A 10,602-nucleotide genomic window follows, 5' to 3' on the forward strand; every position below is an offset into this window, starting at 1 on the left:
ATTACCAAGAATAGGTCAAAGTGATTCGGAAATCCCAACCACTTCATAATATTCTTTAAGTATTTTTACTCTCAATATCTCGAATCCTTGGATATCTTGAAGTTTTTTATCAGTCGCATCAAGTTCAAGATAGCGAGGTTTGACTTTATATGATTATGATAAATTGTTGTCAAAATTCAAGAAAACATTCTAATTCATGATATTTCAACTTTTAAAAATTACACAAAATATGCTGAAGTGAACTTTTATAAATGTAATTCATTTCACCAAATTAAATTAGATCAGAAATGGTGAAACTAGAAAGATAAAAAAGAAAGTAATTTCATTTACATGAAATGCATAGTAACAACGACACGAGTCACACATTCAGCATTTAATAACACAATTGCAACTACATGTAAAAATACGTATGTACCAAATTGTAAAACATTTGGCAGATGAAATATGGTTTACATGACACAAGAAAATGATAAAAATACTAAAACTTTCACATAAATGTCTACCATATGTTTACTTTCTAATGTGGTCATTTAGCAAGCTAGTATGAGGGGTGGAAAAATACTTGGAACTCAATGAAATTGGCAAAATCCAATCAGACAAGTTTTTAATGCATACTTTTCATTTTCAGCATCTTTCACAATATGCTATCCAGACTATACACTTCTAGTTAAAAATTCACTATTTGTTTGAAATTTCATCAATGAATTGCACAATACAGAACATTAAACGTTAAAATGACAAATAATTTCTAAAATGCTGCCATGGTCCGGAGTACTCTCCCTTGATTCACAGCATACTAGAGTCCACATCTACCAATAGAATAATTCAGTTCAATAAGTTCATTTTGAAGTTAAGTTGATCATTAAGAAATAGCAAATACCCCAGTACTCAGTTTGTTTTCAAAGTAAAATTAAAAAGAGGCCCATGGGCCACACTGCTCACCTCAATATTTGTAATACATTTCATTTGAAATTCTATGAAAAACTTTAAAATTCCTATTGTGAATAGAGATATCCTTGCTGCAGGACTGTAGCTCTCCTGGAAAACCCTGATCTATACCAGAAAGCTACTTCTGCAGCTGCGAAATCCAAGTTATTGAACATCTAATCATGTGTGAGACCACAGGCATACAATGTAATTGATTAACAATAGCAATGCTGCAGTATACATACATGCAATATTTTCAGTAATGCAGTAATAATCAAGGAAAGGATTAACATCCAAATATAGTAAATCTTTGGTCAAAATAATGGCTTTTTAAAAATATCAAAATGAAGAGGGATTTCACTCTAATGAAGTATAACTTGAGATGCAAAGTCCTAACTCTTCAAAATATACATGGCACCAACAGCATGAAGAGCATGTACAAAAAGTTTGATAATCCTACCCTTATCAGTTCATGAAAGTATGACTCTGACCTTTGACCCACAGGCCTTTTCAATCATCTGTAAAGGAGGCGTATGATTGGATCATACAGATGTTTTAAAATGACTGCTGGTTGTGAAGTACAGCCGATAAAAGGGATGATTTATTTTGCATTTGAACTATCAATGACACATGTATCTTTAAACTGATGTGAGTTCATCAACTTCAAAACATTATTATGAATGAAGTTTATGCTTTTGTTAATTGTATTGTGAATACTATCTGTGTACATGTGAAATAATGGAGAACTCAGAAGACCCAGGTTATCTACTAAATTAATCTGTCCAATTTCTTAATTGATTCTTGAATATCTCAAGAAGGACAAAATTTGGTGATAATCTAAACAAGTTGTAGATCAGCTGGAAACTATAGAACACAGTTTATCACATGTTTACTCCTTTATCCGGTGGATATCACCGATTACGTAAATTTTAATGATTACACTACTGTATAAGTGGTATTTTTAGTGAGACACAAATTCAGCAATTTGTCCATAAATTATGGGCATATATATTTAGTGAGAGCTAATTCTAGCGACTTTAGGATTCCAAAAATGATAGCTATTACCTCTGAAATGGAATAAATATTCAATTTTACCAATCTCAACGCTGTCGCTAATAATGCCAAAATTAAATCGCTGTTAAAAATTCTACCTATATAGTAATTTTCCTACGGTGTTTGTGACGTCACAGAGCAACGACAATTTAATGTACAAATGTAGTTTGTTTACAAAATGTCAGGAAGCAAAATTCACAATAAAGAAGTAATGTAAGTGAATAAAGGGGGGGGGGGGTGTTAACATGTGATAAAAAGAATCTCCCATGATTTATATCCAACTTGTTCTGTGTTTACTATCCCTCGCCAAGGCTCAGGGATAGAAAACACACAACTCATTAAATATGAATCATATCAAACCACAAACCATGGGAGATCCTATATATATTATGCTTTCATTAAATTATTTTTTAATTGCCTTTGGATATCCTATAGTAAGACTTACAAGCCTTTCTCAATTATACATATCAATGGTAATCAGATGTTTGAAAGACCTATGCTTTGACCTTCAGAAATGATAAACATCTTCCTCACCAAGAGAAATGGTTAAATATCCTAGCCTTATTAGTATTCCTTTTATCTTTCCCACAAGGTGCTAATGAATGAACAGATAAAGACAAAATGCTGCATCAAACCACAGTACAACCTATCTGTGATAGTTGAATATGTATATCAAGTTTGATTATCCCCGCCTTATTAGCACTGTTTCTATTTTGTTTTGTGTCCCTAAAATTACCCATGTAAGTTTGACCTTTGACCTTGAAAAACAATTGGCTTCTTCCTCTAATCATTTGGAACATTGTACAAAATTTGATGATTCTAGACTTATAAGTACTGCTTTTATCTGACTCACTAGGAGTTGACAGGTCGATCTGCAAAGGACAGACAGATGTACATCTGTGATGTTTGAATAATAATTAAGTTTTGAAATTGAAAAATAATAGTCTCTTGCTTATCCTCGCCTTAGTACTGTTTCTACCTTGTTTTGTGCCTACAGAATTCACCAAGTAAATTTGCCCTTAGACATTAGGAACATGTGTACCAATTTTGATGATTCCAAGCTTATAAAAGTACTATTCTTATCTGACCATCAAGATGATGACAGACAGACAGAAGCACAGCGTCATACCATAATACAACCCATCTTAATCAGAATTGTAAAAATTTCACTTGTACAAAACTTTACGTCAGGAAATTGTGTTAACAAGGGATTTTAAAATTGACATAACATAATAAAGGCTAAAATAACAAGAGGCCCATGGGCCACAACTATAAACCATAGCAAAGTTCAGAACTGGATTTCTTGAAACAATCTTAAGTCAAAACTTGGACTCAAGTCTGAAATTTTACTCAAATTTTGATTGTTCAAATAAAAGAAAACTCAAACTTAAAGTTTGAGATTATTTTGAAAAATCCAAGTCAGACTAACATACACAATCTATCAATATAAGCACTAGGAAATTAGTTGAATTAAACTAAATCCATATGAGGATGATTTCAATTTTACTCAACATACTGAAGTCTTACTGTTTCAGAGAAAACTTTGAAATAGGTTTCTCTGTATATTCCTAGGAAAATTTCAGCTCTGTCCCTTGTAGCCTCATTCTAGACTGTCATTAAAAAAAACCTAACTTGCATCTCCACTATATACTGCTGATGCTTCTGCCTAAGCTTTGTAATTCTACAACTAGTAGTTCATGAAAAGGAGACTATTACGTAAATCCACCTCATTTTCATTACCCCTTGGAAAAGGGCATGGCACTTTATTTGAACAAACTTGAAATCCCTTTACCTAACAGAAGTTTTGTCCCATGTTTAGTTAAGATTGGCCATAATGTACCTTGGTAACATCCAATTTTTCATAATCAATTCTCTCACCTTTGAAGAGGGTGTGACCCTTTATTGGAACAAACTTGAATCCCTTTCACCAAGAGATGCTTTGTGGCAAGCTTGTTTGAAAAATTGGCCAGTGGTTCTTGAGAAGAAGTTGAAAATGTGAAATACATGTATTTACAGATGATGCACAACAAATGACATTTGGATGACAGACAAATTTTGATCAGAGAAGCTCGCTAGAGCTTTTGGCTCAGATGAGCAAAAAACAATGAATTAGTTTACAATGAAGAAAACATGTTAGTATTTAATTGCAGTAAATCAATATATGACCTCATATCTCCATCTTTATTCTTATTTTCCCTGGTTAAGGAAAGGAGAGAATTAAATAAAAAAAAAATTTATCAAAGCAATGGTTATACATATTTCATGATGCAGATTTCAATAAAGTCACATAATCTTTTTGATGTTTATCATATCATCTAAAGTGAGATACAAGAGTTGAGAACTAAACTGCCTAAAGGTGGAAACAATGCCTGAGAACGACAAGTCCTTCAAAATGGATAATTTTTTTCCTTTCAAACCCATGAAGTGCTGCTATCTCCAGTCTTAATACAGTTAACTAATTTTTGATTAAATAGATCAGAAATAGTTTCGATACTGATTGTATCTTAATCACATACTTTCATATTGTTGATTTCTCAACCAGTCAGGGTCTAAGAACCTGTCTGTCTTGAGTGTGATGCAAATTATTCAGCAGAATAAAGCATTTTTGTAGGCTGAATTTCCTGATTTTGAAAAATTTACATGGGGACTTAATATTTTTATTTCAAAAAGTTTACTTTCTTTACTTCAATTTCTTTCTGAAAGTTTATAACTCATGAAAAACACATTCACAAAAATTGACAATTTTACTGTACATACTAGTAAGCACCTGATATTTTAAAACATTCTTATATTCACTCTTTACAAAGCTGTTAGGTATGAGAACATTTTTGGTATAGGATGAAAAGTGATACAAACATTAAGTACCTGTGTATTTAAATTTATAGATGTAATATAAAATTTGAATGGGATATATTTCCAAAATTGTTTTTCATACACAATCATGGATACAGATCAGTTCTGCATAAAAGTACATCTTTGCATGGATAATTCTAAAATTCCTTTCACCTGAATCAAAATCCAAACGTTTTGATGAAGAAGAATCACCTTCAATGTCTACATCACTCTCGGGTGCGTTCAGGGCACTCAATGTCACATCTGCAAATAAGATCAACAGACACAGGTTCAAACGAGTTGATATTTACACTTTGAAATCACAGTTTTAGGGGAAAATAATACATGGGTCTTGATTTTGCATTCTACCACCGTGGTTATTGCAAAGATCGAAGGTCATTATTCTACAATATACTTTCATATGGATTAACTGATTTTGAGAAAATTAATACACATCTCGCTTGCACTTATAGTTTTGCTAATGCAACAATAAAGTTGATGACTGATAATTTAATTTTATAATCATAAAAATCAATCAATATATGTTGTAAAACAAATTCATAAATGACTGAAGAACATTTATCATTCAGTATAAACCAATTGTCTGCATTCTGAAAGCGATACACATGCAAACATGGTGTTGCACACCCATTGGCAAGTTTTTCTTGAATTGAATTGCAATAATCAAAATATCAGAAATTAGCTATATCAAGGTCTTGAATATGTACTGACATAAAAATAAAATGGTTGAAAGAGGTATATATCAATAGGAGAGTTAGCGAGATTTCAGTTCCCTTTGACTGGGGATGATTTACCATTCTGTAATAGGAGAGTTAGCGAGATTTCGGTTCCCTTTGACTGGGGATGATTTACCATTCTGTAATAGGAGAGTTAGTGAGATTTCAGTTCCCTTTGACTGGGGATGATTTACCATTCTGTAATAGGAGAGTTAGCTAGATTTCATTTCCCTTTGACTGGGGATGATTTACCATTCTGTAATAGGAGAGTTAGCGAGATTTCGGTTCCCTTTGACTGGGGATGATTTACCATTCTGTAATAGGAGAGTTAGTGAGATTTCGGTTCCCTTTGACTGGGGATGATTTACCATTCTGTAATAGGAGAGTTAGCGAGATTTCGGTTCCCTTTGACTGGGGATGATTTACCATTCTGTAATAGGAGAGTTAACGAGATTTCGGTTCCCTCTGACTGGGGATGATTTACCATTCTGTAATAGGAGAGTTAGTGAGATTTTGGTTCCCTTTGACTGGGGATGATTTACCATTCTGTGGCTGTTTTTTAGGTTGAGATTCTACGGAAGCACTGGAGGTCACTGTCTTCACGGTAACCTGTGGAGTTTTTTCAGCCCTCACTGCCAGTTTTTTGGGTGAAGGCTCTGTGGGTTGAGGAAGCCCAGCATCTTCATATGCCTTCCTCTTCATCTGTGTTTTAATCTGAGAACTGAAATTTTAAACACCCCTTAATGCTTATAGCCATGTTTCTGTATCTTACGTCCCTATCTGTTGTGGTCTTTGTTTATGGTTTGAAATTAATACATCTACATGCATTAATCAAGGTGCCACCTCAATGTGTCAGTGATTTACTTTTTAATCCTCTATAATCAATAACAATGTCACTAACATCGTCCTTGTTTTGATGATTTCACTAATGTTGTCTAGATCATCTCCAAAACGTTTGACAGCATTTTTCAACATGTCTACTTCATGTGGTGTCCATTTTCCACTACAAAATGAAAACAGTCATTGTACATGCACTTCATATGTGTTTTGCTAATTAATGGAAGCAATCAATAACCATTCTCTCACAGTGAATGTCAAACCAAATCTTGAATATCTGTAACTTCACATTTTGAACCATTTTTTTAAGTAAACATTTCTCTTTTAAATATATGAACATGTATGCAAGTCATAACAAAAATGGGAAAGACCCGATTTCAGTATGTGTAGTACTGTAACATTATATGCCTGTTATATTTTTAGAATCAAAGTCATCGCTATACAAAATAATATATTTCTTTGTACATCTTCATTTTTCATCCCAATTTATTCTTCATTTCTTCTTGTGGAATTGTTATATATGTATTACATTTCCTGCTCCTTTCGGGTTCCAATAAAGTTGTTGTATTGTATTTGTATTATCAAAACAAGAGGCCCATGGATGGGTCACAAAGTTCACCTAAGTCACATTGACCCTGCATGCCTTTCTTCATCAGAAATTTTTTTACTCCTTTTATTCTCATGAAAAATGTTTACCCCATATCATGACCCCACCCTAGCCCTACAGAGTCATGCATTAACCACATTTGAATCCACACAAAATAGGGATGAATCTATAACAATATTACTAACATGGTCTTGCTGTTTGTGTTCTGGAATTTTTTTTGGTCTATGTCTATATATGCAATGTAATAAATTTTATTCCTGATTCTAGCCCAATCTTAAACCCAGGGTCCATAATTTGAAACAAAGAAAACCAAAACCAAAAAACTTGAGTCAACACAACTTAGGGATTTTGCATATTAAGGAGGAATAACAGTTAACACATAATGGCTGACTTCCTTTTGAAACACGAATGAAACATGAATGAAATTATAAATATCAGCAATACTTGTATATATTCCTTTTAAAAGTAATTGCCTAACTGAGTAGCTCAGCTGATAAACTTGTTGGCTGCTGATCTGTAGACCTTGGGTATGAGTCAAGCAGGGGTTTTCATTTTTTTCTTTCTTCTTAAAGACGTTTTGATATTCCTATATTACATATTCTCATGCAAAACTTGAAACCCATATTTTAGCCCCATCCTAGCCTCAAGGACCATGATTTGAGCAAATATGAAACATGCTGCACCATTTTGGAATTATTGAATATTGATAGAATACTGATCATCATGGCCAGGGGTTCATGAGAAGATTTTCTAAAACTTTTTAAAATATCTTCCCATGTAAAATTCTGATCCCTCTTGGGACCATGATTCAAACAAACTTGAATCTGCACTATCTGAAAACAATTGCATACTACTTATCACCCTGTTGTTCTTGAGAAGATTTTAAAATTTCCCTATATACATTCCCACACAAAACTTTTAATCTATATTATTGTAGCCCAAACCTCTCCCTGGGGCATTCATTTGATCATTCTTGAATCTGTACTAATGAAAATGCTTGCATTTTAAAACATGACAAATTCTGGTCCTGCTGTTCTTGAGAATAAGAGTTTTAAAGATTTTTGCTGTTATAAATGTAGAACTTTGATTTCCTATTCGACATTCCTCCACCCCCTCGATTATGATTTGAAAGTACTTGAATCTGCAGTATCTAAGCTCGTTTTCTATAAACGAATATTACATTTGGTGCCATAGAACAGCCCCTGGAACTGACAAGTGAAAATGTCTGCCAAGGAATAAGGTTCCTGGGTTAATGTCTTCAAGTGTGAAGACAAATTTAAGGAGGGAGGAATTGTGGTGGTAGGTTTGATCACCCGTGGCCAGATAGTTCAGTTGGTAGAGCACCTGACTGGAATTTCAGGGGTCCTTGGTTCAAATCCCAGTCTGGAATGTTGCATTTCTCCTTTCCTGTTACATTGGGTGCTGTCAATCACCCTAGGACTTGCTGGTGAAAGTCCTATCAGGGGAAGAAAGAATCTGGGTTGTGTGTCTTCAAATGTGAAGACAAACAAGGAAGGAGGAAAATGTAGTATGTAGTAGTTAAGGCTATATGGACCGTAGATAACGGCCTGGATAGCCCAGCAGTTAGAGCACCTAACTAGTAATGCAGGGATCCCAGGTTTTATTTCCAGTCCAGCCATAAATAGTCTCCTTTCCTATGTTACATTTGGTGCCACTGACCATCCCTGGACTTCAGGTGAAAGTCCTGCCAGGGGCAAAAAGAATCTGGGTTGTTTGTCCTTGATGGGAAAGACGATTTAAGGAGGGAGAAAAATGTATCAGTTTGGACTATATGGACTGTGGATATCAGCCTGAATAGCTCACTAGTTAAAGCACCTGACTATCGAAAAGATTAAAAAAAAAAAAACCAAGAGGCCCATGGGCCACATCACTCACCTGAGTCACCTTGGCTAATATTCAAAGATTTTACCCTATATATTTGCATATAAAACTTTGATCCCTAGTGTGACCCCAACCTACCACCAGGGGTCATGCTTTTCACAAACTTGAATCTGCACTATGTTAGGAAGCTTTCATGTAAATGTAAACTTCTTTGGCCTAATGGTTCTTGAGAGGATTTTAAAAGATTTTCTCTATATATTTGTATGTAAAACTTTCATTCCCTATTGTGGGCCTCATCCTACCCCCGGGGGCCATGATTTTAACAAACTTGAATCTGCACTATGTCAGAAAGACTTCATGTAAATGTAAACGTTTCTGGTCCAGTGATTCTTGAGAAGATTAAAAAAAGATTTTCTCTATACATTTGTATGTAAAACTTTGATCCCCTATTGAGGGTCCATCCTACCCCCGGGGGATCATGATTTTATATTTGAATCTTTACTATGTCAGAAAACGTTCATGTAAATTTGTACTCTCTTGGCCAAGTGGTTCTTGAGAACATTTTAAAAGATTTTCCCCTATAGTATACATGTATATTTGTATGCAAAACTTTAATCCCCTACTGTGGCCCCATCCTATTCCTGAGGTCATGATTTTAACAAACTTGAATCTGCACTATGTCAGGAAGCTTTCATGTAAATTTGTATTTTCCTAACCCAGTGGTTCGTGAGAAGAAGATTTTCAAAGATTTTACCTAAATATTTGCAAGTAAAACTTTGATCCTCTATTGTAGCCCCATCCTATCCCCGGGGGCCATGATTTGAACAAACTTGAATCTGCACTATATCAGGAAGCTTTCATTTAAATCTCAGCTCTTCTGGCCCAGTGGTTCTGGAGAAGAAGATTTTTAAATGACTCCACCCTATTTTTGCATTTTTGTGATTATCTCCCCTTTGAAGGGTACATGGTCCTTCCTTTGAAGAAAAGTGAAAGCCCTTCACTCAAGGATGCTTTTGACTAAGTTTGGTTGGAATTGGCCCAGTGGTTCTGGAGATGAAGTCGAAAATGTGAAAATTTTACAGACGGACAGACAACCAGCTCACTTGAGTTTTCAGCTCAGGTGAGCTAAAAAAAGCACCAATCTGGTAATGCAGGGGTTCCGGGTTCGATTCCCAGCCCAGAATTTTCTTCTTTCTTATAATATTACAAGTCAATATACAAAATTAAGCATCATCATCATAAAAAAGCAACATTTAAAAATAACAAGTTTTACCTTGAGGGACTTTGTTCCGCTGTGGGATGAAGCTGCAGAGTGAGGTCCCCTAATTTAGTAAAAGCAGCACCTGCTGCAGTGAATATTTCGCCAACCTGATCAACAAAAAAAGTGATATCATTTCTGAAATTCTATACAAATGGTTTCATTCTCTCGGTTGGTTTATAATTATGTGGGTGAATTCATTGAAAAGTAAGTCAGTGAAATAATACAACGTGATTGTACACATCCCCCCTCCTTAAAATTTGCTTTTCCTTGTGATTAACATGACCAATTAGAGTAAAAATAAGTAAAATTAGAGTAGTTCAACAGTACCTTGCTTGCAGAACTCATTCTGCTGTGCAGTTTTGCGCACAAAACAACCGCAAATTATCTTTTCTTCGCATGAGAAGCAAACCGGAAGTTTACGAAGGAACCTATAAAATAATCTTTAAACAAATTAAACTCATTCATTTTGCAACAATTTACAATAAAAATATCTGCAGCCAAACACA

The 10,602-nt window shown here is 34.5% G+C and overlaps 1 protein-coding gene across 1 annotated transcript; it reads right to left on the bottom strand.

Moving 5' to 3' along the window:
- Positions 1-360: 360 nt before the first annotated feature.
- LOC125657863 (chromatin complexes subunit BAP18-like) lies at positions 361-10,545 on the bottom strand. The gene is made up of 6 exons (XM_048888718.2): positions 10,424-10,545; positions 10,109-10,203; positions 6,451-6,552; positions 6,092-6,270; positions 4,987-5,076; positions 361-809 (listed from the first exon to the last, which is right to left on the bottom strand). The coding sequence occupies exons 1-6, from the start codon at positions 10,439-10,441 to the stop codon at positions 787-789; spliced, it is 507 nt and encodes a 168-aa protein (XP_048744675.1). The 5' UTR covers positions 10,442-10,545; the 3' UTR covers positions 361-786.
- Positions 10,546-10,602: the final 57 nt, after the last annotated feature.

This window comes from Ostrea edulis, chromosome 9 (assembly GCF_947568905.1).
Source record: "Ostrea edulis chromosome 9, xbOstEdul1.1, whole genome shotgun sequence".
In the NCBI taxonomy this organism is placed as follows: Eukaryota; Metazoa; Mollusca; class Bivalvia; order Ostreida; family Ostreidae; genus Ostrea; species Ostrea edulis.

Excerpts from the sequence above, each read along its gene's own strand:
- LOC125657863 (XM_048888718.2), bottom strand. Across the intron at positions 5,077-6,091 it reads TAAAAAACAGCCACAGAATG|ATGTGACATTGAGTGCCCTG; the intron begins GTAAATCATCCC and ends TCTTATTTGCAG. Across the intron at positions 810-4,986 it reads ACGTTTGGATTTTGATTCAG|ATGTGGACTCTAGTATGCTG; the intron begins GTGAAAGGAATT and ends TTCTATTGGTAG.